Genomic DNA, 26816 nt, shown 5'->3' with positions numbered 1-26816 from the left:
GCTCCCCCGTGCCGGTCTTTCTGGGTCAGGGGGTCCGGACTGGAGGGCCTCGTGGATGCTCTTGATCAGCCCGCTGTGGAAATGGGGAAGGATAGACCACTCAGAGGAGCACAGGCGAATACAATTATGCAGTACATGGTGCCGGGCCCGACGTCGACGGAACGCATCAGACCGAACCCTGAGCAGGGACCGCCACGGGGATCGGCGGCGCAGGATAAGGTGGATATCCTGGAGGCCATTCGAGACTCACGGGCGGCGTTGGAGGCCAAGATGGATGGTATGGCCATGGACATCAATCACCTGCGCCTGGACCTACGGAAGGTGGCGGATTGGGTCACTACTACGGAGGGAGACTTGACCTCCTTGCAGGCAGAGGTCCAACACTTGCAAGCGACGGTGTCTGAATTGAAGGAGCACACCTCTCGTCTTGAAGATAGGGCGGAAGACGCGGAGGGGCGCTCGAGGAGGAACAACCTCTGCTTTTTGGGTTTTCCGGAAAAGGTGGAGGGACCGGCGGCGGATCTATTTCTGGAGAAGTGGATTGGATCCGCCCTCCCGGGTCTTCGACAATCCAAGATGTTTGCGGTGGAGAGAGCCCACCGTTCCCTTGGCCCCCCTCCAAGACCGGGGTCCCCGCCTATAACTTTGATCGCTCGTCTGTTCAACTTTAGAGACCGGGTCGAGATCCTAAAGTTCATCCGCAAGAATGGTCCCCCCCGGTTTGAGAACCAGGAGATCCATATTTACCCGGACTATACGAAAAAAGTGCATACCCTGCGAAGTGACTTTTTAAGGGTCAAGAGGCGGTTGAGAGATCTCAATATAAAATACAGCCTAATGTTTCCAGCCCAGCTCAGAGTGCAGTATGCAGACAGGGTCCATTTTTTTAGCAATCCACAGGAGGCCACGGACTGGATGGATTTGGCGGGCCTGGAGGGGCAGGCCCAACATCAAAGATGGCAGGAGCGGAAGAGACGGAGCGGTCGACAGCGGTCGACAGCGTTATCAGCCTGGCCGCACTGGGGGACAGCGGTCTGCGCCACAGGGGACACCGGACGGAGGTCGCATTATGGTGGGGCCGGATGGCACCCTGAGAGAAGAGTTGGGGGGCATACCGACGCAAAATAAGTTTTCCCCATTGTGCCTTGTCCAAGAAACTCAATGGGAAACGGAAGGCACTGCTGACCCACTGGCTGGTGACTCGTGAGCCACGTATTGCAAGTATGGGGACTGCCAATTGGGGGATGGTGGTCGGAGGGGCCGCTCCAGAAGGCTGTAAGTAAGGACCTCATCGCCACTGTAACCTGTTTCTAAAAGTGAAGCGACTGTGGGGGGATCCTCGGTTTACGAGACTATAGGGGGGGGGAGGAGAGTAGTTGTTTGGGGGGGGGGCACGTCTCCGCCACACTGCAGTCTAGATCTCCTGGCTGCGGAGTGCTGTGTCAGCTCGGCTAGGCCTCAGGTTGGGCGGGGCTGTGCAGCATTGGGCAGTCGAATTGTACAACAAGGACTGGGGTTCTTATTTTTGTAGATTGTCACTGTTGTTTACATTGTTGCGGGGTTTTTTTTAGGGGAGGGTGGTGGCTATGGGGCAGAGTCCCGAGTTCTCGGACCTAGGTTGGGTTGTGCGAACGAGGTTCTACTGCCTGTGGGTGGGGGGGATGGTTCACAGTGTTGAGTTTTATGGTCTTTTTGAGGGGAATGGTCAATGCCGGGTCGCCAGGGGTCATGAGAATTTTTGGAGGGGACAGAGAGGTACCCATCCCTATACATTGGGGTTTTTCCCACTTCTGCATCAGGTAATGTGGTCAACCGGAACTCTTTATTTATGGCAGGCGAGCAACAGGTCTATAAACTTATAACGTGGAATGTCAGGGGGCTCAACAATAGGGTCAAGCGGATTCGCATAGCAATGTACCTGAGGCGGTATAAAATAAGTGTGGCCTTTCTACAAGAGACGCACCTCTGGGTAAATTGCCTGAAGTATGTCCAACGGCAGTGGAGGGGCCAGTTTTTCGCGACCTCCTACTCGGGGTTTGCCAGGGGGGCACTAATTTGGGTGGCGCCGGGAGTCCCCTTTAAGGTTTTAAAGAATAGTCCTGACGCCGATGGGAGATACGTGGTGGTGGAGGGGACATTGGATGGGAGACATATCTGTTTAGTGAATGTTTATGCTCCAAACACAGACAATGGGGATTTTTTGGCTAAGGTCCTGGGGAAACTAGACCTGGCACCTGATATGGACCTCATCATAGCAGGAGACTTTAACTGTGCATTGGATAGGGAACGGGATAGACACCCCCCGAGGGTAGATGCTAAACCTAAGACATGGGAATCCATATGCCGGATGATTGATAATTATCACTTACTAGACATATGGCGGCACCGTAACCCCGATAGTCGGGTCTATTCCTGTTACACTCCGGCTGCTAACACGCATAGTAGGTTGGATTATTGTTTTATTCAGGAAACAGTGGCTGGTCGGATTCTCGAGACACAGTACCTGGCCCGATATCTGTCCGATCACTCCCCCCTGCTGGTGGCCTATACATTGGGCCGTCCGCGTTCCAAAATACCGTTATGGCGATTGAATACTGAGGCCTTGACGGACCCGGTGTACAAGGCGGCGATCACGATGGGGTTGGAAGACTATTTCACGACAAATTGGAATACGGCAGGCTCAAGGGCGTCCGAATGGGATGCGATGAAAGTTGTGCTGAGGGGGATATGCCTGTCCACGGAGGTGGGGGTGAGGAGAGTGTTAGAACGGGATCTGAAGCAGCAAGAGAAACGTTTACGGACCCTAGAGGTAGAACTGCCCACAGACCCTGAGGGGCCGGCCAAATAGACGGAGCAGCGACAAAGGATAGGGGATCTATGGGAGTTACTGGGCAAGTATAATAGGACCACGAGTAGGCGTCGCTGGTACACTGAGGGGGATAAAGCCGGACGCCTCTTGGCGCGCCTGATAAGGGTGGAGTCCCAACCTCTCCCGATACTGGCCCTTAAAGATAATCAGGACCGAATGGTCTATACCCAGCATGAGATTAACACAGTATTTGCCTCCCACCTCCAAAAAATATATTCCAAGCCCAAACGTAGGGGTGCCCCACAGGCTTTGGAAACCTACCTTGCTGAGATGGATTTACCCGGCCTTGACCCAGACAGTCAGGAATCCCTGGGGGCACCCTTCAGAGGGGAGGAGGTGAGAGCCGCGATCACCCATTTAAAGACAGCTAAATTCCCCGGAATGGATGGCATGGCAGCGGAGCTATACAAAGAGCTGGGGGGAGTCCTGGTCCCCAGGCTCCTGGACATAGTTTTGGAGGCTGGTGAGACTGGCGTATTGCCTGCCTCCATGCGTGAGGCCCTGATTGTGATGATCCCCAAGCCGGGGAAGGACCCCTTACTCCCCGCCTCTTACAGGCCAATCTCAATGCTTAATATAGACCTTAAGGTCATTAGTCAAGTATTGGCCAACAGATTATTACCGTATCTTAGGCGCTTGGTACATGATGACCAGACCAGTTTTATTCCGGGAAGGAACGCGCTGCGGAATATCCGCCGCCTTGCCCATGTCATGCAATCACCAGAGGGCAAGGCCCAACGAAATACCCTGGTATTCCTGGATATCAAACAGGCGTTCGACTCGCTCAGGTGGGACTATCTATGGCAGGTGCTCCAAAAAATGGGGATCGGTGAGGGGTTTGTGAATTGGGTCCGACTTCTTTATGCTCAGCCGGTGGCAAGGGTCCATACGGGACACTATGTCTCGGACACGATATCACTGGCCAGGGGGACGCGACAGGGATGTCCGCTCTCCTCCTTGCTGTTCGCCCTGGCAATGGAGCCATTAGCGTGCCACCTCCGTAGGATCCTCCAGGGGCAGGGTATCCAAATTGGGGCCATGGAACATATTGTTTCACTGTACGCAGATGATGCACTGGTATATCTACGGGAGCCAGAGCGCTCGCTCCCGGTGCTGATGGCAACTCTGGGTCAGTTTGCTGAGGCCTCGGGACTCTATGTCAATAACACCAAATCACAATTATACCCGGTTGGGGCAGGGGCAGTGAGGAGCGGGGTTCCCTTCCCTGAGTTGGGACTTCCATGGGTGTCTGATGCACTACGCTATCTCGGGATCTGGATCAGTAGGGACAGAGAAGTTTTTTACCAACACAATATGGGGAGGGTTCTTAGAGGTCTCCGAGGCAGCATTGCCTTCTGGAACACACTCGGGCTTTCGCTGATGGGGAAGATTGCCTTGATTAAAATGGTGGTGCTGCCACGATGTCTCTTCACAATGCAGGGCTCCTTCTTTGAAATCCCGCATCAGGTCTTCAGGGATCTTGATGCGATGCTTATACAATTACTGTGGAATGGAAAACGGTGCCCGGTAAGCCTAGAAGTCATGAAACGTACTTGGGGTAGGGGCGGTTTAGAAATCCCGGACCTTGAACTTTATTATTTTGCGTCCCAACTACAGCACTCTGTGGCCTGGCTCGATACAGACCCTTCATGGGAACGATCGCTCCTGGCAAACACATATGGGGATCAACAGATGGGTGCGCTTCTCTGGCATGCAAAACGGCGACAGGACCAAGGCCCCCCACTGGGCAGGTTGATGGCTGCCTTTTGGGCCAGAGTGGTTCGACGACTTATACAGGTGCGACCGTTTGCCCCAGAGGCAGACTTCTGGCTGATGCCGCCCTTCGCGCACATAGACCGGGTCATGACTACTGATAAATGGAAGGCGGGAGGGTGTCTTATGTTATCAGACCTCTACCCCGCCCAAAGGTTCATAACATATCAGGATGCAGTGGAATCTTTTGAGTTGGGTCCGGGGCAATTCCTACAATATGCCAAAATAGCGGCAACAGCACGACATCTATGGCCTACATTCCCGGAAACCCCGGAACACACGAATACTCTGGTTAAAATGATAGCTATGGCGGGAGGAGGGAAACTTGTTTCACACCTGTATAGGGCGTTACGGGAAGACAAACAACATGCACCTCTCAAAATAGAAGATAGATGGCAGGAAGTGAGCCCGCAGGATATCACACCACGGGAGTGGGGGAAAATACATGAGGGTGTACGTAAGGTAGCGGTGTCCAATAGATTTAAACAGATACAATACGGTCCACATGACATACCTCTCACCCAAGCGCCTACACGCTATTGATAGCTTGAGGGATCCAAGGTGCCCCAGATGCCACTATGCACAGGCAGATTTCCCACATATGGTTTGGTCGTGTCCGATGATTCAGATATATTGGACAGCCATCCTGGAGGACCTGTATAGAATAACAGGGTGGAGAGTTGCCCTGGAGCTGCGTACTTGTATCATGGGACTGATTCCCCGGGACCCTAAACGTAAAATCAGCAGGAAGTTCTTGGTGTTGGGACTTGTGATTGCGCGGCGGCGAATAGCAATCCACTGGCTGCAACAGAGTGGGCCGCTGGTTGAGAAGTGGAAGACGGACCTGCAGGAATGGGCATTAGCGGAGGAGGGGCATATACGCAGCACTAGGAAGGATGCCAAACTCCCGGAAGTATTGCAGGCATGGGGGCTGATGATCCAGGAAATAGGGAGGAGCTCCCCGACTTCGACACAGATAGTGGTGTCAGATGTTAGTCAGTTGGGGATTGAATCTCCCAGGCGGGGGGGAGAGACGGGAGGATACCCCTGGTTGAGATGTAGGTAGATAGACCTCTAGGTGGGTGGACCCGGCGAGGGGGATGTGGGGGGGAGGATAGGAGGGGGGATGTTCAGTTGAAAGTTAGAACGATTGGTATTGCTACTGTTCATGCATATTGCCGGTTTGGTACGCACTTCGAAGGTAACCATAATTGGACTAACAGTTGCTGGACAGAGACAGTGAGGATTCTTAAACAGAATGGTTTGTAAAATAGAACTGTTTTACTATGTGTCGTGAACTTCAAAACCGCAATAAAGAAATTAAAAAAAAAAAATTAAAAAAGCTTACCATTGACTCATTGTGGCCCATCTGCCTCGGCCCTGCTCCATCGCCAAAGGACACAATCAAAAGCCTGGGCATCTGGCTGGATAACTCCCTTAACTTTCACTATCAAGCGGCTAAACTTACAGCCACCTGCTACGGTCTACTCAGGCTTCGCCGAAACATTCTCCCCCTGCTGCCATTCCAGGCGAAACAGATTGTGGTCCAGGGTCTCATCCCATCACGCCTGGATTTTGGGAATGCCCTCTATTTAGGAGCCCCTCAGTTTACCTTGCGCAAGCTCCAGGTCATCCAAAACTGCGCAGCCCAAACACTCCTCCAGATTCCCTGTCGACTTTCAATTAAACCTGGACTAAAGAACCTCCACTGGCTTCCAGTTAGGGAAAGAATTGAATTCAAGGCCCTGTGCATTGCCCACCGAGCCTTTCAGAAGATGGGCTCTGCCATTAATCAATCATTGATTACCCCCTACCACCTGAATAGACAGCTCTAATCAGCATCTTCCGTCCTTGTCATAGTACCCAGGATAAAAAGAGCCAGATGTGGTGGCCGCTCCTTCTCCTATAACTTGGCCAAACTTTGGAACTCCCTCCCCCTCCATCTGCAAACAGAGCCCAATTTACTCCCCTTTTGTAAGCTTCTAAAAACTCTGCTCTTCAATAAATCTGAATAGTCTTTAACTGTTCGCCTGCACGCGTTGTCTGTAGCGCTAGGACGCCTGAGGGTAGCTATCGCGCTTAACAAATGGTCTTTTCATTTAATTTAATTTCATAAGTGGTTAGATTCAACCCTGACACAACTAGTTCCAGTTAAGAAAAACCAAAGCCGTGAATCAATCCATTTAAACCTTGGTTCATTAAAAAACATAGGCTCCTAAAACAACAATGCTGGAGACACAAACGTAAATGAAGGTCTAACTGCAACCCTAAAGATAAAGACATATATTAAGGCACCATTCAATTTTACTAAGAACTCATCCATTACGAAAAAGCTCGATACTACAACGCTAAAATACAATCCTCAAAAAACTCTTCAAAAGAACTGTTTGCAATAGTTAGGAATCTTTTAAAACCCCCAGAGAATAACAATAAGCGGGCTACTCAATCCTTTTGTAATTCTCTTGTCACCTTTTTTCAGGATAAAGTTAAAGCTGTCTACAACACGTGTGCGGCCATAAATAAAGACCTTTCGCCATTCTCAGCCATCAGACCCAATGTGGGTAATCTAGATCTCTTAAAATCTTCGATCAATCCCCATCACAGAGATGCCTCTCCAAAACACTCCACCCTCCTCACACTATGCTCTTTGGCTGCTACTATACCAATGGATATCCAACTTTCCGTTATTAACCTCTGACCAGGTTAAAACCTTATTGGGCAAAATAAAATCTGGGTTCTCTATGGACCCCTGCCCTCCTATGGTCATACACATGGCCCAAGATATCACTGCGTAACAGCTTTCGCACATCTCAATAAGATGTTCATCTCAGGCTACTTCCCCAATGAATGGGAAAGAGCCTCTATCCTCTCCCTTATCAAAAAAAACCAATCTTGATGCCGCTTATCCTAATAATTATTTTTCAATTTCTTGTTTTCCATTACCTGCAAAAATTGTTGAGAAGGCTATCAATACAGAATTGACATCCTTCATCAACAACAACAGTCTTCTAGATCCATCTCAATTTGGCTTTAGAAGCCATCTCAGCATGGAACTGGCACAGATCAAGGCGTTTGGAGAAATTAGACAGAAAATTGGAGAAAATGCCGCCTTCTTTTAGACCTCCCGGTGGCATTAAACATGGTCAGTAATGGCCTGCTCCTGGACTGTCTTTTTACAATCGGAGTCAGGGACAGCGCCCGGTCACTTACTAATCATTCCTTAATGACCGGGAGCAAGTGATGGTGATGGAAGATTTCCCCTCACTTTTCACTGTCATGTGGAGTTAAACAGGGCTATTCATTGAGCCCTACTCTCTTCAATCTTTACGTTACTCCACTGGCAGATGTGATTAGAACTTTCGGCTTCTCCCTAGTATTCTATGTCGACACCCAGATAGTGGTCTCTGCGACCACTGCATCCAGATTTCATAATTGTATGCTCCAAATCGGGAGATGGATGGGATACAATTGTTTGAAGCAGAACTCAGCAAAAAAGGAGGTTCTCTTATGTGGCAAGAATACCTCCTTCTGGTCTCCAAACTGGTGGCCCCAGGAACTGGGTACTCTCCCCTGTCCGGTTGAGAAAGTGAAGAACTTATGAGTACTGTTTGACCTCAAGCTGTCCCTCGAAAGTAATATCAATCCTATCACCTCCTCCCCCTTTTCCCTGCTAAATCACAGAGGAAAGTCCTTCCATTTATTCCTAGAGAGCTACAAAAACTGTGGTCTTTATGTTGATTACCTTGGAAATAGACTATTGCAAGTTCTCTTCACAAACATAAACAGAATGCAGCGGCTCGTCTGGGAATCCCCAAATATAAATCTGTCTCTCAGGCCCTAATTCACCTCCACTGGCTCCCTGTGAAAAAATGGATTTTAAGGCTCTCTGCATTACTTTTAAAGCTTTCCACAATACAGAACAGGAATTTCTGACCTGGAACTTTCAGCAACTATATCCCATGGTGACCTCTCCGGTCAGGCGCAAATTTAAATTTAGTTGTTCCCAAATTAAAAAGGTCCTGCTGCACCTCCAAGCTGTGGAACTCACTGCCTCGTGAAATTAAAAAGAAATCTGACCTTCTGGCCTTTAGAAAATCTTTGAAAATGGGGCTTTTTAACCGGTAGCTACTGTATCAGGCTCAACCTCCACTTAATGGGCTGTTTCTTCCTTTCCTGAGCTTAGCGCCTATTCACCTATGGGTGGTAGAGCCCTTTATACATTTTATTTTCATTTCATTTCATTCCACTAGTTACCTGAATTGTGGCTGATGATTCAACAGAGCATCAAAAAAAGTAAAGAGCCTTCAGAGTAGGAGTAACAGTTGTCTCAAAGTTGCTTAATGCAACATTTGTCTTCCTGCCCATTCTGAATAAATTCCACAGCTAATGAGAATTTGAAGATTAGGAAAAACAATTATATTGAGAAGGTTAGCTCAAGACCAACAGTTCACGCAAACCTTCATATTTACAGATGTAAAGCTGCTCCATGAGCAAGCCTCAAGAGCACAATGTACACTGAATACATGTGGGGTAGCCCACCTAGGCCAATTATATGTCTCTAACAGATACATGCCCAAAGAAAGAGACAGATGCTGCTTAAGACCTGAGGGAGTGGGCACGGAAATCTGAGGGAGGGTGGGCATTATCCATCTGGCAATAGCGGCCTAAACAACCGCTCAGCCAGCATCATTTCCCCCAAATGTCATGAATAGTTGGAAGTAGAAAGCAGGAACACGGTTCTCTTATGAAAAAAGCACAAAATGCTTTGGAGGTTCAGAATGTGTAATATCTCCTCAGCTTGGGACGCATGGAGTTGAGGAAAACATATTGGAAGAGCACTCTCTTCATTCAGATGGAACTCCAATAGCACCTTTACAACATAGGTGGATTATGTCTTCAGAACAACCTTCTTACTAGGGAAAGCTTGGAAAGGTTCTGATGTGCAAAGAGCTCGCAGCTCTCTTATTAGCTAGGCCATTGATATAGCCACCAGAAAAATAAATCTTCAACCTAAGACGTTTTTGGTCACATTTTGTTTCTTTTTAAATTTTATAGCACCCTTGATCCTGGTGGCATCAGATGGCTGTACAAAGAGCAGCATGAAGATGATCAGTATCATCTATACCGAAACATGTAAATATATAATAATTCACATATGTTTCAGAAAAGGTACCAAAACTGAGAGGGCCAAGAGTTAGGGAAGAAGAAAAGATGAAAGTTGATGTGGAGTCTGAAGGAAGGGGAATAAAAGCAGTGATAGCACTAGTGAAGAAAGAAGATTAAGAGGAAGGGTAAACGACCAGTTAGAAAAAAGAACAGTGTTAATATTTAGGAAGCTGGGAGAAGATATTTGTTTACGTACAGCACAGGTTTTTCTTCTGAAGACTAAAAGAGATACTGCAAGTTTGAATATAACTATAGGGTATTCCATACGGACAGCGGCGCGTCAGACAAGGCTACAGTTGCCAACCTCCGTGTGTTGTTTATTTTCTGCACACCCCTTAGACTATTGTTTACACCAGGGAAGCTAGTGGTGGAACAAAGCTTTTCTGCTTGATTAGGGGGGGTATTGCTTTGTTCATAATGCTGGCCAATTTAAATTTATATCTGCCTTTTAAAGGGAGGCAATCGAGGTATTTGAGCATTGGAGTACATCAGTGTAGGAAGGATCATATTAAAGTTCCAAAAATCTTCAGGGTTGCAGATCAGAGATAAATGATGTGTCAATCCCCTCAGATGTCTTTTGACCTCTCATTGGTTGATAAGACAACCTTCTCAGGTTATTCTATTAAGTTCCAATGACCTGAGTTTGCATCTGACTAGTGCCTAACTGCACAAGTGGGCTGGGATGCCTGAAAAAAACATAACATCATCCACTAAGCCAAGAGACCTGGTTGATGTTGTTTGCTACTGTTTGGCGGTAGACTCACAGCCATTTACTCTTTTCCTGGGTTTGTGTGGAGGACTTCCTAACAGTCGGAAAAGTCTCCATCTTCTATGAGGTGAGACCATGGTGTGCAAAGATGAACTCCTCAGGAACAATGAGCATAATCAGAGTGATGTTAGGGCGGAGTACTTCACTACGTCCCTTCCGTGAACAGGAGGCCTTTCCTCTGGGGAGGCGGATGTGGTCATTCTGAATCAGTAGGAACCAGTCAGAAAGCTAAACGTGCCATGCATGGCTAACTTTGGCAACCATTAAAGCAAAGCAAGTTGAGTCCAACATCTGCCTATTCCCTAGGATACCAGGTCACCTCCCTTTCCAGGAGCTGAAATGTTTGTTTCTGAAATTCAAGTAAATGGTTACGGTGCCTACTGCATTTGTTTATCTGTTTACAGTGATGGCATTCAAGAGAAAGCCCATTGCCCACTAAAAGGGAAGTGAGCCTCCCAAGATGGGCATTCCAGGATGGAAGCCAGTCACTCAGGAAGTTACTAGTATTTTTTGTCTTTGGTTAAGACTGAGGGAGAGGGCTTGTTCTTCCCTCTTTCCCTCTGAAGACGCTCCTCTTTAACTGATGCTTCTCGGGGAGATGTGATATTTCTCCCAGTAATCTTGAGCAAAAAGACCACCAATCTCTGAAAGAATGCAAGGCATTCAATGGCAGGTAGGCAGGTAAAAATAAGGTGGTCTCATCAATACCATGTGAATGGCAAGCAGTGGTTTAGTTATGTCCATCAAATAATGCTGGCTGGAGGACCTCAACTGTTCAGAAATGGGACACGTTCTTCGCATCAAAGTGGAGGTTGACTATTTTCTCCTGGCCTCCCAGCTTAAGATCTGGAGACAGTATGACTGCAAAAGAATGGACATACAAGAGTTCATGGTCCTGGCAGTAGCACTGATAAATAAATCAGCAGTCCTTGTGCAGAAGATTTCGTGCCCAGGTTAAAGATGAACCTGGACTCTGCATGGGCATATGTGGGTACAAGGAAACATGCCCATCTACATCGTGCCACAGATGGACCCAGCAGCTGGCCATAATGACATTGGCACTAGAATATCTCATAAGAGGACTTCAAACTGATATACTTTCTTGCCATACTTTCTGGTCATGTGTCTGAAGACTCAGTCTTCTTCCACGTGTATGTTCTTGGCTCTGGGCCATGACCCGGATATGTCACCGTTATAGTCTGTGTTGTAAAACCAATAAAGAAATGCAAAAATAAAAATAAAATAAAGGCTCAGACTTTGTGTCCAGGTGGTAGGACTATACCTTTATCTCCACTGAAGATCATAGTGACCTGGGTGGGGGGCTGTTGGGGAGAGAAGGAGAATGTCTTTGGGGGCACTTTGCCTGCTGTCAATGAACGTTGTTGAGATTTCTGTCTTGGAAAAATGTTTTCTACAGCACTCACTAGATTAGTTTACTTGAGGTTTTAACTTAGGGCTCAATGACCGCGGAGTGCTTTGGTGGAGTTATTGCTGCGACAATAGCATAGGTGCATTGATTTTCTGACATGGCTGGTGGGCCCACACTGGAGAACACTTTCAAACCCTTAACCTTGACCTCTTGATAGCAGGTGGTTGCATGAAAGTCTTAGTACTCTGGGTCAGTGTCTGGGTTCGCCATGTGACATTGATTACAAAGAGGAGGAGACCTCAGGGATGGAGCCTTCAGAATATCAACCATCCATAAAGAGACAACTGGAGTGGTAGCAAACTGGTCTGCAACGACAAGAGAATTTGGACTGGCAGTGTCAGTTGAGACAGGAGGCCTTGTGAGACAATATTGTGTATAAATACTCGCACTCATGCCACAAAATCAAAACTTTTGGCCCATGACTCAACATTTTCGTACACAATCAAGTGAGATTGCAGCAGGGTGCGCAGAACATAGGATGTTCATCATAAGAGCCACTGGAATTATGCATTGTGCGGCTGCGGCGTTTTTCGCATGATTATAGATTGACCGCATTTGGCACACAATCCATCATCTGCTGCATTATCTGCAAATTTTAACAAAAAAAGTGCTTCTAGATCAAACGGTCTGAAGTTACTTAAAACGCAGCAACACATGTTGCAGCGCAGTGGAAGTCCTTTGCAAAGGTTGACTGTCACCTTTATGTTCCTTTTTGCTAGATGTTGGTGTTAAACTGTTACTAATGAGGTGCATCCTATGTCCAGAGTTAACAAATGTAAAAATTTGAAATAAATTAATAGTATCACAGCATGTGCTGCATTACACTGCATAATTTGCCTTTTCTTGCAGCACAATTTATTCAACCGAGCCACATAATTTGGCTCACCGCTGCTGCATAATTCCAGGGGCCAGCTCATAACGAAAACTTTAGAGGTTACTCGAAATGGAAAAATACATGCACAACCAACAATGCCATCCATTGTACAAGTAAATGATGTGCCATTCCCTGTTCGCCAAAGACTTCCTAAGAACCATCCAGGTGACTTAAATGACATTGCCACTGACCACTTCCACCCAATCTCCAGCGGCAGAACAGAGACCAGTCCCCACCGAGCACTTGTTCCTACTCAATCTGGTAGCACACACCAAATATTGGAATATATTTGGACATGCTGCCCGAGTTTTACAATATATTTGTCACAAAGTAGAGCACTAAATAACACAAAGACAGCAGCGGGGAAGCACCAATCACATTGTCAATACCTGTTCACATTCAGAAACATCTTTTTTTCTCACCACGGATGCAAGTTGCTTGATTTTTTGGTTTGCTTGATTTTTTAGTTGAAAGACGGATCTTGCAATTAATTTCAACAGGTATCGAACAGAAAATCATCCTTCAAGCCTACAACACTCACATGACTTGGAAAATGTAATAACATTCTGACTATCTTTGTATGGATATTGATTCATAAATTTACGTGAGTGAATCATTGCCCTGAGATGTTGTGGTGCTATAGGCATCCGATCAACAGAAGGGAATTATTATTCACAGAGGTGGGCTTTCAGAAGGTTATGGAAAAGAAGATGACAGGAGATAAAGTGAAAAGTAGAGGGAAGCGCATACCACCGGGCAAATGCTAGTAGGATAAAGCACGTCGATGAGACAAGTCTGAGACAAGCAGGGGAGAGCCAAGAAAGTCAGGGATGAAGATCTATGGGAACAAGCAGGGGAATAAGGCTGAACCTGTTTTGAAGATATAGAAGGCCAAGAACATGCACAGCAGAATAAAAGACACCTAGGGCCATATGTAGGTAGCCTCACATTTACCGATTCATAAATACCGAATTTTACCGATTCGGTATTTATGAATCGGTAAATGTGATGTAGGTAATGATTCGGTAAAGTTTACTGAATCGGAAAAATTTGGTAATTATGAATCGGTATTTACCGATTCGGTAATGAGGCATACCTTCCCATTGATTCCTATGGGCCTGGAGGCCCATAGGAATCAATGGGAAGGTATGCCTCATTACCGATTCGGTAAATACCGATTCGGTAATGGGGGGAGCATATACAAGGGTGGCAGGGTGACACATTGACACCCTGTTGCACCCCTGAATCTTGCATGTGTGCACATGTGGCGCACATACATGCCCTAAGGGCATGTATGTCTGCCACATGGCACTCTTAAATCTGCAAAATATTGCTTTTTGCAAGGTATTCGTTATTTATCACCAACCTGTATTTGGTGGTAAATAACGAATTCTTAATACTAATTTTCACTCTTTAGAGTGCTCCGTACATTGCATTTCTGGATTCGGTATTTACCGAATCGGTATTTTACCGATTTCTTAATTTCCGATTCGGTAAATACCGAATCCAGAAAATAAGCCCCCTACATCGCAAATGCCTAAATACCGGTCGGTAACGGGATATTTACCGAATTTCGGCCGTTACCGACCGGTATTTGGCTTCCTACATGAGGCCCCTAAGGATTTAAAGATCATTCTTTACTTCACAGGGAGCCACTGGGGAATGGCATGATAAGATGCTAGCAAGGTCTGTAATATTTTGATCTATCAAGAGCCTAGATACAAGAAATGTGAGGAGAACAAATTACAGTGCATTGCATGGTCCAATCAAAAAGAAATTTCTGACTGGATTGCTAAGCATTTGCTCTCCTACTGGAGAAAAGGCACAAAGTAGGTTGAGGCTACTGTATTCAGCTCTGGAATTAATGCGATGGAGCGGTAGCGCCAGATGTAGGAACTTGGCAGCAGGTGACCATCAGGCATAACTTGAGACAATAGGATGTCTCCCAAGAACAATTGCACTTGTTTTGTCTGAATTAAGTCAGAGTGCGCTTTCAATCCCAAATGCCACAAAAGGCAGCATACAGTTCTAAATATTAGAAACAGGCACTGCTGTAGTGCCATCAAGCTGGGTTCTTAACTTGGCATAGTACACTTAAGCGAAGTAAATGAATCTAAAAGTCATAATAGGGACAGACAAAGGAGCGACATGTATTAAAGTGTACATCTCTGCATCTCCAATACAGGTTTTTAATTTCATTATACACTGCTCACCAAGTAAATGATTTAACTGTTTGGCTATGCATTTTCTTGGAAATCATTTCCCAATAGAAACGATGTTCAAATCTTGCTGTATAAATAATCTTCACACATCAAGATGTTCTGCCCGATTGTGGACCTCTGCTATGCCTGGTTTAAGGAAGAGGTAAATGGGTTGTAGTCAAAAGATGGCTGATGGCAGGTATGAGATTGGCTGGGAGCATGGCTTGTGATAGGACTGGTGATAGCTTGCACTTAGGTTGGTGTTAGGCTAGAGGTCAGTGCTGGTAAGCTGGGGGTACCTTCGTGGTAGCACTACTGGTAGCTACAGGTGGGCTGGTGGGAGATAGGAAATGGGTGCAAACATGCTGTAGGTGGGCTGGTGTTAGATGGGATGGAAATAGGCACAAATAGATTTCATGTGGGCTGGTGGGAGAGAGGGGTTGGGATGGACACAGGCTGAACGATGGGTGTAAGCAGGCTGGTAAGATAAAAACTGGGTGCATGTTGAAAGCACACTGGTAGTAATCCAGAAGGCACAAAGCTTGGTGGTAGACCAGAGGTGGAGGGCAGTAGGATGAATATTGGCGGGTGGTCAGCAGGAGGCAGGCTCTTGGTGGACAGGGTAGGCTGTAGGGGGCAGTTCATAGACTAATGGTGGGGTGGGATAGGCTAAAGGTGGGATGAGGGTGGCCTGAAGGTAAGCAGGAAAATAAGAAACTTGTTGTTTGAGTTAGCTTCCGGACATTCTGATTAAGCCATTTCCCGTTTGACTCACAATGGCGCTCTGTTTTAAGATCCATAATAAAAGCTTTGGTTCTTGACACAGTGCAGGATATTCCTCTGTAACATAAAAGGAACTTTAACAACTGGTAGCACGCTTGATGGAAAGCTGAGATGTGCTCTACCAATTCTCCTACCTTTCCACAAGATAGACTGCACACACGGTCTTTACATACTCTCAGCACCTCTTCCTAAATTACACTTCAATGGCAAAATTGTGAATGATATTTCCTAAAACTGATGGAAAGCTGACCATACAGAAATCAGATGTGTGGACATTTCCCTGCAGGGCAAATACCGACTCACACTCGATGCTTGTATCTGCACCACACGTATTATGCCAACAGACACTTCACCACCTACAACTTTAGTGCTGTTTAATTAGGTGCTGCAGTACAGGTGGCAAAATGCCAGTCGGCAAGAATGATGAGGGGAAAAGTCTGCACACCCACAATTCAGAATAAACAAACAATGGTGAATAACCTCAACTGAACAAAAGTAGGACTGGACAGTTAATGAAAGAACGTTGGCCTACGCCTGCTACAGTTACCTAAAAGACTGTGTAATGATAACTTAAATCATACCAATAACCAAAAGTGTCCTACTGTACATGTATTCTCATTAGTTACACAATATATCGCCTCCCCAGTCTATTTTATTGCAAAAATGAGATGACTCTTTTTAAAGCAGGTGTTTAACTTATTTGCTGTCTGTCTCTTGCCATCTTGGTGCATTCAGACATATAAGCAAAATGTTCAACGTTCAGGACTCCCAAAAGCAATGCGATACTTCCTTTTGTTTTTTTTTTTAAATAGTCATCATATTGCAGCGGTCACACAGTGATATGGAATCAAGCAATTTCATAGCATCCACCTACAACTTATTTTTAAGGTCACGAGCTTAAATGCTGTATATAACTGAATTGTTCGAAATGCAATTAGTATAGCGCCCCACTGTCTGAAGTAGTCTGAACTAAGTTCAACAAAAACCTTAGCTCAAAAAATATTCAAGCCATTGCTGGATGAATTAATATGAGATTATTTTATATGTTTAAGGATGTATCCAAGACAGAAGCTTACACTTAAGAATGCATAAATCATTAACAGATTATAAAACCATTAGAATGAGAGACAGGGCAATATTACCAAGTGAGATGAGGGCTTGGTGAATTTCCTTCATGACATTCCTGTAAAGTTCCTTCTGCCAATCATGTAAAAGCTTCCACTCTTCTTCAGAAAAATAGGCAGAAACATCATGGAATAATCCCTGTGTATCGAACAAAAAATGAATCATCACTCACTCAGCACTCTATTCAGTAATATATGATATTTTATGAAAATATATTAATTTAGGATTTAGTATTTTCTTTATTATCACATCTCATCTGAATCCTATTTCCTACTATTGGCATCAAGTGGTGAGAGATCATGAATCCTGTTCCGAAGCAAACTGAGGGTCTACCGGGAATGTAAAGAGACATGTGACATAGGTAGCTCATATATTGTATTAATAAATTCATTTGCATCCTCTGAAAGCATAGCAGCAGGCACCTGGCTCTGCATTAGATGTTTAAGAAGTGACTCGCCCAACTCTGTAAGAAGGAAATATTAGAACTATAGTAGAAGAATTTACAGAATGTCAGGTTTTTTTTACAATTGTACTAACTCTTAAAAGGATCACTACAACACAGTAGCAGAGCGTAGCCCATGTCTCTCATCACATGATTCCACACACATGATCTCTAGCACCACTGGGGTAGCAGCGAGCAAGAAAAGGAACAGTGAAGACCAAGGATGCAGACAATGGCACTACAAAAAGGTGTGCAGCTATATGAGGCCATTTTGGTAAGGCTGGTGAATGCAGAACACAAACACACAAAATGTGATGGAAGAAATACTTGCAAATTATCAAACCATTGGTAAATACTCTGGTTAGCACCCCGACCCATCGTTTTTTTGCTCACTAGGCGACCTCAGTTTGGACCCAGCCATATGCAAATCTGTCTTGACCCTGCTCCTCATGAGAACAGTCAAGCCCGAACTGCCTGGGCAGGTCCACCCTGAACCGGAACACAAAAACCCAGGACTAGTGTCGCCCTGACTGGGGCTCATTGGCCAGGTATAGATTGGTTCCAGTGACACAGTGAGCATGAGTCCCACGTCTGGGCTTCCCTGGCCATTTAGAGTGCTACATCGAACACACAAAAGGTGATGAAGACAAACTGTCCCTGTCAGGCAAGTTATCTAGGCCTGTGAGACCCAATAACAATTAGGCAATATGTAGGACAAGCATTGCCATTATTCTTAGAATCACTAGAGCCTGGTACTACTGTAAGCTCATCTTTGGGTTTTTATTTTAAGGCAGTAAGGAGAATGCCAGTCAAGGCTTACCCTTGGAGGCTCGAATCGGGAAGTTTGTCAATTTCGGTTAGCAGCTCTATCACCTGCAATGAACTGTTCAGGAACAATATTATCTTTTATTGGTGTTATGAAAGGTACGTAATAATGTGTAGCAACTTAATTACCTTTGATTATACTCCAATAAATTACTCAGTTACAAAACGATGTTTCATGAAAACTACATGCATAAGTCAGGGTACAATATAGCAACACTACTTACAGTGATGTGTGAAAATGATTTTCTGATCACAGAATTCAAAGCTCTATGATTTCCTGAGCTTCTGAGTTCCTAGATTTTGGTTAGTTTTGGAAGATGGCCACAGTCCATTGATGGGGCTGCACAACACAGGGACCGGCTATGCCAGGAACCAGCTACGTCTGTTGACACCAATTACAGATGCGAGACAGTTTTCATTATTGAGCCACACGCTGGAGAGTCACAGTTTCTTGAGACTGAGGTTCTGGGTTTGCGACCGCACAAGAGGAGATACTGTCTCAGGGTGACCTTCAGACTCTCCATCCTGTGGCAAGCTGTATGTCAGAATATTGTGTACAGAAATATAGTCTGACATATTGTTTCTTAAATATTGATTCCAAAAATATCGTCTCACTGTGTGCAGATTTTCAATTATTAACTCCAATGAAGTGATATTTTTGTAAACAATATGTAGCATGTTGTTGGTGCAGCAGGACTGTCCACACAATGATTCATGGTACTTTGGCACTCATGTTAGTACCACAGCGCATAAAGTACAACATTTTGCAGAACGAACTCCTTGGTGAGGGAAAACGCAAAACCAGTTAAAGATTATCGTGAAAGAACACTATATAATAAATATTCTTTACCATTTTCTAAAATCAAAGGAATGTCTCAGTCTGTGTAAGTTGAAAGGGAGTTTGCTTCAGAGAGTTAGGCCGAGAGCCCTGGGGCATGCCCTCCCATCTTGGTCAATTATACCTTGGAAACCTGAAAAGATGTTTGTATTTGTAAGCATCCCGGGAGGACACAGGTAGACCAAGCAAGATTGCAACGGAAATTAAAATAGGTATCCCTCAAGCAGAGACACAAATTGAATGCACAATGTCTAGCTAATGTAAATTGCTCTGTGTTTCGGAAACATGATCAAACCTTTTCAGTTGGCAGGCAACACGGAATGCAGCATTCTGGCTTCTCTACAATTTTACCAGCACACATGTAGGCAGTCTAAGGTAGACACTTTTACAATACTGTGATAAGGCATAAGCAGAGACCACTTACGCATGTTGTTCTTTTTGAAAGGCATGTCTTAGTAAATACAGCACAAAATAACTTGAGCTACTCACTGTATTTATATGGGAATTCACAGATGTATTTGGATGCAAAAAAGAGAAAAGACTTGACCTTGGATACATGGAGTTCTGCATACATCTTGGCATACAAGAAAAGAGCCACCACACCATGTTTTAGTCCTTCCTCTTCGTTGTAAAAATAAAGAGAGACCACAAGAGTGCAGACACAGACAAGTTCTTACGCTCAATCAACTCCACACATGGGAGACACAGAGAGGCATCAGCAGGGAGATAAAGCATTTGAGCACAGCTCACAGCTCTTTATTGGACTGAGCAGAGGTCATAGAGCTCTGGTCTTGGAAGGCTTGATTCTTCAAGCTTCTTGCTATAACATTCAGGATTGCTGGACTCAGGCTCTGCTCACCATCTTCAGGTTTCAGTAGCAGAGTTTGTTCCTGGAGAATAATCGCTACCAAGGGAGACCAAGATTCCGCCTTTGGCTCTAGCCTTCCTCTACACAAGTGTGCAGAGCTCTTTTTATGTAAAAGTTGAACACTGGATAAGACAAATAGATCATCTTATATCCAATACAGTGGCACCTGGGCTATACCCAAGAAACCACTAATATTCAACATTAGGAGGGAGGGTGAGAATCAGTACAACATGCATTTTATTTGAGTGGTGAGGCAGCCCCTCGACGTCGGCCATTGAAAAGGAGTCATCCTATTCATTAGTTTTTCGAAAGGAAGTTGTGTATACAAGATGCACTCACACTCCTCTCCATTTTATCTTGTGGCAAGCAAAAGGTCCAACAGTATAAGCTTCCTACACTCAGGGGTTTAACCTTAAGCTCACTCATGGAGTTCTATCAGTCGCCTACATAAAAGGAACTAAATGGGATTCACCCTGGACACCAAGTTCATACTCAAATAACACAACAAAGACGGCCTGATGCCAGCTCTGTCTAGTGAATAAAAAGGAAACCATTCATCCAGAAAAGTGACTTCAGAACTGCTTTTTAGATCTCGCTGAGTCAGCACGCATGCGCTGCTCGGAGAGACATTTAGTATGCGAGTTTTAAAAGTGCTGCTGGCTGGCGACAAGCATGCGTTCCCGCGAGCGTGCAGGCGCGCAGCCGGCAGCTTTGCAATATGTACAGCCGCGATCACTCACTTTCGCGCACGCAGCCTACTTTCACTTTTCGCGCGCGCGCACCACTCGCGTTTCTTGTTTTTTTCTATTTTATTCTTTTATATACATTTTTCTGCCTATGAATACAAGATCTATGGCATCAGCGAGTCTTGTCTGGTTACTGTGCAGTCCATCATTCCAATGATTGTGGAAGACTCCGTATTGTGTTGCCTTGAACAGAAAAGCCAGAGTTCCTATTCTAAGGACTTGACATTCACCCACACTGATCTCCTGTTTGACATTTCCTGTCCTGCTGCTCGGCCTGCTATGTCGTTCTTCGCTGTAATATCCCCTGCTAGCCCTCGGAGATAAGCGATTGAGTTCAGAGCCCTGGCAGCCTTCACGGGCAGCAACTGCAGCATGTGCTGCTCTTGTTCAGGCAGAGCGTTTCACTGTGTGCAGGAGCGCCCCCTAAATCTCACTAGCTGCAAGGCCAAGCATGGGCTGGAAAGAGGGGTGCCAGCAGTGGCGGCCTGTACTATGAGCAGGGAAGGGGTGCATGTCCAGCTCCTGCCTGCCTGCCTGCCCGCCCGCCTGTGGTTCAGAGTACCTGATTTAGACACTGCCTCTTTAGGTGGCGACCCATTCCTAATTCCTGAGCCTCTTCTGCGAGGGCTGTATCTCTTCACACCAGACCGCTTCCCTTGGCTGCTCCAAAATGTAAATCGAGGAGGTGAGTCGAATGTTTCTTAGCATTGGTCCATTCTGAGGTGTGTGTGTGTGCTGCTTGCAGCCACTGTGGCAGTCATCACAGAAGAGTCCCATTGAGCAGACATCCATTTCACCATAATCCTCTATTCCTGCCTTTCTGTATATCCCATTTCTCCTATCTTTTCCCAAATGCTAACCCACTTTGTACATAGCTTCTCCCCATTCCACTTTGAACTTTTCCTTGCCACACGCTTTGCTCTTGTAAGTTGCCCCTCACCACCTGTGCCACATTATCTGCTCATCAATGTGTATTAGGATAGTTCATCACCATTTCGATGAGCAATGGTTCTACACTTCCTTTAAAAATAAATAAACAAAAGAAAATACTCCTCTCCATCTTCTCCAACAACCCATCTACTCCCACTCCAGTCAGGCCCTCACACGCTACATTTCACAGAAACTGCACTGCCTCACCACCGCACATCACAGCCATTTCACTTCCATTCTCAAACTCCTGAACTTTTCCGCTGCCTTTGACACTATTGGCCATCACACACTACTCTCTTCTTGCATCACTGGTCTTGCTCGAATCTGGTTCACCTTCTACCGCTCCAGCAGCACATTTAAAATTACCAGGGACACCGAAACCTGCACGCACGGCCAGTGCGTGTCCGCAAGTATCAGTCGATGGCCTACGTCTGTTCCACTACACACCCTCTCTCTGTAATGCCTCCTCTTTCAGTTTCTCATATCACTGCTCTTAGAAGCACCCAGATCATCTTCTCCCATTGTTTCGCTTATCTGCAAGCCCTCATCTCTGTGCTATAGCCATGCGGCACTACGTGGCCCTACAATCGCTCCAAAAGAGAAGCGTTGCTCTTTCCCTCCACCACTTCACCCTCCTGGCTTACTATTTCCCTCTAACTGACTGCATTTTGCCTCCTCAGCTGTAAGCCTTAGTGCTCTCTTCAGCTCATGTAGGAAGATGGAGGCTTTCATCTCCACTGCAGGCGCCCTTTCTTTCAATGGCTTAAGATGCGGAAGATCTGCACCCCGCTCCTGACGTCACTGGTCTTCATTTGACTTGAGCACTGCCGCAGTCTTCTGGTGGGCTGTACCAATGACAAGGCTGCTGCCTGCACTCTATGGAACATACCCAAGGACCTCCTCCCCTCCTGACTCCAATCCACTGGGATCACTGCCAAGACAACAGCCATAACTGCAAATGACCGGTAATAACCTTCAGATCAGTAATTAGTGTTGCTCTGAGCGGTCTGTCACACCATATCCTGCTACCCCACAGCTCGAACCTCCAATCAGCTGATCAGCCTTTGAGTGACACTTGAACCACCCTGTGCAGGGCCCCAGGTCCGAGCCCTTTCCATCACTTGTGCCGTCAAATCACTCCGAGTTCGAAACTGCAGTGTCAATATTACTTGCCGCAACAAAAAGCTGAAGATGGCGAACCACCCACTATTGTAGTAGTAGATAGTAGGCGTCTGACATACGGTGTGTGTTCCCTTAGCCAGGGGTATGATACATTTCTTGTTGTTCATCTTTTCCCTCCCAGTTCAGACTTGGTGCTACTCCTGCCCCTGAACTCTGCTTCCTCCTGCTGTGTGAGAAATACACACTCCCCGCCTATGGACCATGATGGTGATGTGCGTTTCTGATCGAAAGGGGTTTCTCTGCTCATAAATAAAGAACGTAAACAAGTCTTCCATATACTTGATTTTATTTTTTATACCTCTGCTGTGCACCAAAGGCTGCTTCGCTCATCGTGCTGGACAGAGCTCTTGGAGCTGGAAGCTCACGACCAGTTCACACATACCTTCTCAGGGGCCAGGGCAAGTCGAAAGGGCTTCGCGCCGCTTACTGTAACCTTTACACCTGTTTACTAGAGGCCTGATTAGGGCCTCTGTGCACTTCAGACCCCGTCCCCTCCAGGTTTCAGGCAGCATTTGAGAAGTTGCCACAGAAAGCCTATAGCCTCACCCGGCCCACAGTTGTTGCAGTGCTCTTTTCTGATGGGACTGGTAGAAAAGCTGAATCAGCCCCTGTAAATGGAACATTCTGAGATGGAAAGTGTCCACCTGTGCAGTTTTAAAATAGAACTCAGAGCACTGTTCCAATCACACAAGCGAGTCTGGAGAGAGACTCCATCGAAAATCAGGAAAGGAGGCGAGAAATGAACAGGCTCAAGACTGTGCTTTGTCATATTGTTTGCATGGGTGTCAAGGATGGAAAAGAGATGTCCTGTTGAGCAAATAAAAAAAACATGAAATGGCAACACACACTTCTAGGCTATAAAAGGTCTCCTTCTGGTTCCTGTCCCTCCTTTGCAGCTCGGCTCTGATGTGCCTTTTCCAGGTCAACTCCATGTCGGTTTCAGTTTAAAGAGCCCAGTGCTGCGGCTGAGCGTTTCTACGTCAAAAGAAGAGTGCATCATAGGAGGTTTAGTTCCCTGTTGTGAATTCATAATCTCTGCGTTTGTTACAAATGCTCTTCTCGGATAATAAGAAACAGGAAACGCCAACACGTTGTTTTCACAAATTAGACCAAATTAGGTATTGTAATACCATGCAATACAACTTAGGTATGCACACTATGCACTCCAGACAGAGAAAATCAACCACAAAGAGTGCCCCTGAACCTGTGTACAACCTTGGGGCCACGTGATGGTAGAGTGAATCAATAAAGAGAATTCGATTTCTTCCATTGTCAATAATCTATAGAAATGTTTATCCATTTAAGGAAATACTACAGTTATTTGCTGGTGAGTTTGGGGAAGTTACCTCCACTCCAAGATGGCACTCGCGGCACTCAGTATTATGAAGCAAGATTGTCTAGTTCCTCTAGGGTGGCCGACTTCCGAGTTGTCTCCTTTTCTATGTCGATTCATTTCTGTAGTCCCTCGCCAAAGTTGTTAGTCCTGTTTTTATTTATTTTGCCTGGGAGTAACTGGTATAGGTTCTTTTCTAAGATAGCGAAGTCATTATAGCTAGTTCTCATTATCCAATTCAATAATGCTTTCAATGAATTGGTGTGACAAAACTTAGTCTTTGTTTATATTGTACTGTTCACAGTGCCGAAACCCTTGTTTGACCACCAAATGGCACTGCTGAGAAAATCTTTTGATCGGGCAGCGATAACAGTTGGAAACAAGCATTGGCAAAGCCAATAGATCGCGCCTATCATTCGAGAGCTATTGACTTTGCAAATGTGTTTTATCCGTGTTGTACACCAGGGAGCCTGCTGTTCAGGATGGCTAAAAGTTAGTGCCGTAGCAAAATGTTTATCTAGCAAGAGCTGGTGCTATTATGTCTCTCAAACAAGCACTGTAGCCTTTAGCACGAACCAGGTAGTTACAATTAACAAGCATTGGCATAGCCAATAGGTCTCGCCATAGGGACCTTATAATTGTTTAGCCATGCAACACTTGATGTTGTTGCACCAAGGATATTGTGCTGGATAACTAAACACTTATAAGGTCCCAAAGGCGAGACCTATTGGCTATGCCAATGCTTGCTTAAACCAGGTACCCTGGCCCCAGGTCCACAGCATCTGCCAGCTGAAAAATGACAACATTCAAACACACTCCCTCCCTCCTTTTCACGTCACACCATGTGTCACCAAGACTCTTAAGAAATATGATCACATCACTCTCAGCCTGAGGGAACTCCACTGGCTCGCATGCCGGCCTGCATCATTCTCTAACCCAGCTGCATAATCTACAAAGCCACAGCGCCGACAAGCTTAGCAAAATAAGGCAACCACTTGCTCTACTTCCACTTGAAGGATAAGGAACGACATCCCCGTATCCATAAGGACTGTGAAGTAAGTAATAGCAGTAATAACACTGGAGTCTTCTGAAGATGAATAGTAGATTTATTGTCAGAGCGTAAATAAAACGTACACCGCTCCAGCTGACCAGACACCAACTGACTCGTCTGGAATGCAGCTTGAATTCGAAGCAGGTACTTAGATCACAACAAGAATTCCAACAAGAGAATGGGGAACGGACACAAAGGAAGGGCTAGTACAAGAGGGGAGGATCAGTGAGTACATTGAGGATAGTAAATATTTACAACACATCTTCTTCCCTTAGAATTAAAACAATTGAAACTACAATAGACACAAGTACCCATCTGACACATTAACATAAATAATCATTCAAATAAGCAGGAGGTCTGCGAGATCTCGCAACTCTAGTTCCTTCAGATTGATAAGAAGCATAACTATTACCACCTTGACTCTGCACATCACTGAGGTTAGAAGCATCACCACCACCTTCCTCCCTATGACGAACAACATCAGGAGAAGAGTTAGAAAACTCCGGGGTAGATAGCAAGTAACCACTGCTGGGTTGGACAACTTTAATTGACTTATAGGTAACACTGGAAGATGTGGACTTGCAATAAAGTGCTACCCTGCTAAGATTCCACTTCTCACCATGGATTCGAAGCAGGTACTTAGATCAATTCCAACAAGAGAATGGGGAATGGACACAAAGGAAGGGCTAGTACAAGAGGGGAAGATCAGTGAGTACACTGAGGATAGTAAATATTTACAACAGACTGCTCCAACCCTGCTTCAATTTATGAAATAACTGAAAACACATCATTTCCTTTTGCTGTTTTATATAGTGGGAACTCACCCCGAAAATATTGGAGCGCTTTAGGTGAGCACCAGTTACAAGCACAATGTCACATCATGGCAAAGGAACAGTTCAACTCCAGGCTTAGAACCTGACTGACTGGGTCTTTGCCTTTGACTCTATACAGAGCTCCACTGCCTATTGGCTAGGTCCGCGGTATACAACACTACATATATCTATGACAAAAGTAAACACACACATACCAAAACTACATTTTCAGACTAAAAGGAACTGAAGTGAAGACTATTTACTACATTTGCTGGTAATGGTTGTTTGTTTTGGCCTCCCTGGAACACATTTTTAATCATAAAGAGAATATTAACCAGCAGACTGTCCTCCCTCTTTTCCAGATACATGAGGGACAGCAGCTGCAAGGTAAGAAAAAAGCCTCACCTCCTCTGGCTCCAGCCGCGGCATTCCGATGAAAAGTTAATATTATTCCTCTCCAGTGTTCCAGTTTGATGTCAGAATCTAAAGCCGAAGAGACCACGACACTAGATAAAATCCCCTTAAGTGTCAGAAGTCTGCCAACAACACCTTCATGTTCTACTGCGCACGCGCGGATACGGAATCACTTCCAACCAGGGGTGACACACGCACCGCGCATGCGTTCAGAAGGACCAAAGTTTCCGCGAACCTTATCAGTCACTGATGTGATACAGATACCGCACAGGCGCAATAACCTCAAACGCACGTAGTGACACGCACAGCACAAAATGCAGAACACTGTAGTTACAATGTGCGCATGCGCAGATTAGAAATCTTGATCGTCTTCCGGGGCAGGAGTC

The 26816-nt window shown here is 45.7% G+C and overlaps 1 protein-coding gene across 1 annotated transcript in view; it reads right to left on the bottom strand.

The window, feature by feature from the left end:
* LOC146788622 (uncharacterized) overlaps window positions 1-26595 on the bottom strand; it is a 161227-nt gene extending 134632 nt beyond the window's left edge. The window contains exons 1-2 of the mRNA XM_085635790.1: window positions 26422-26595; window positions 17007-17127 (exon numbers count right to left, since the gene is read on the bottom strand). Of these exons, the coding sequence (XP_085491916.1) occupies window positions 17007-17127; window positions 26422-26445 (145 nt within the window). The 5' untranslated portion in view covers window positions 26446-26595. The remainder of the gene's footprint in view (window positions 1-17006; window positions 17128-26421) is intronic.
* Window positions 26596-26816: the final 221 nt, after the last annotated feature.

Source organism: Triturus cristatus, chromosome 11, assembly GCF_964204655.1.
Source record: "Triturus cristatus chromosome 11, aTriCri1.1, whole genome shotgun sequence".
Lineage (NCBI taxonomy): Eukaryota > Metazoa > Chordata > Amphibia > Caudata > Salamandridae > Triturus > Triturus cristatus.
This window is presented reverse-complemented; position numbering and strand designations above follow the sequence as displayed.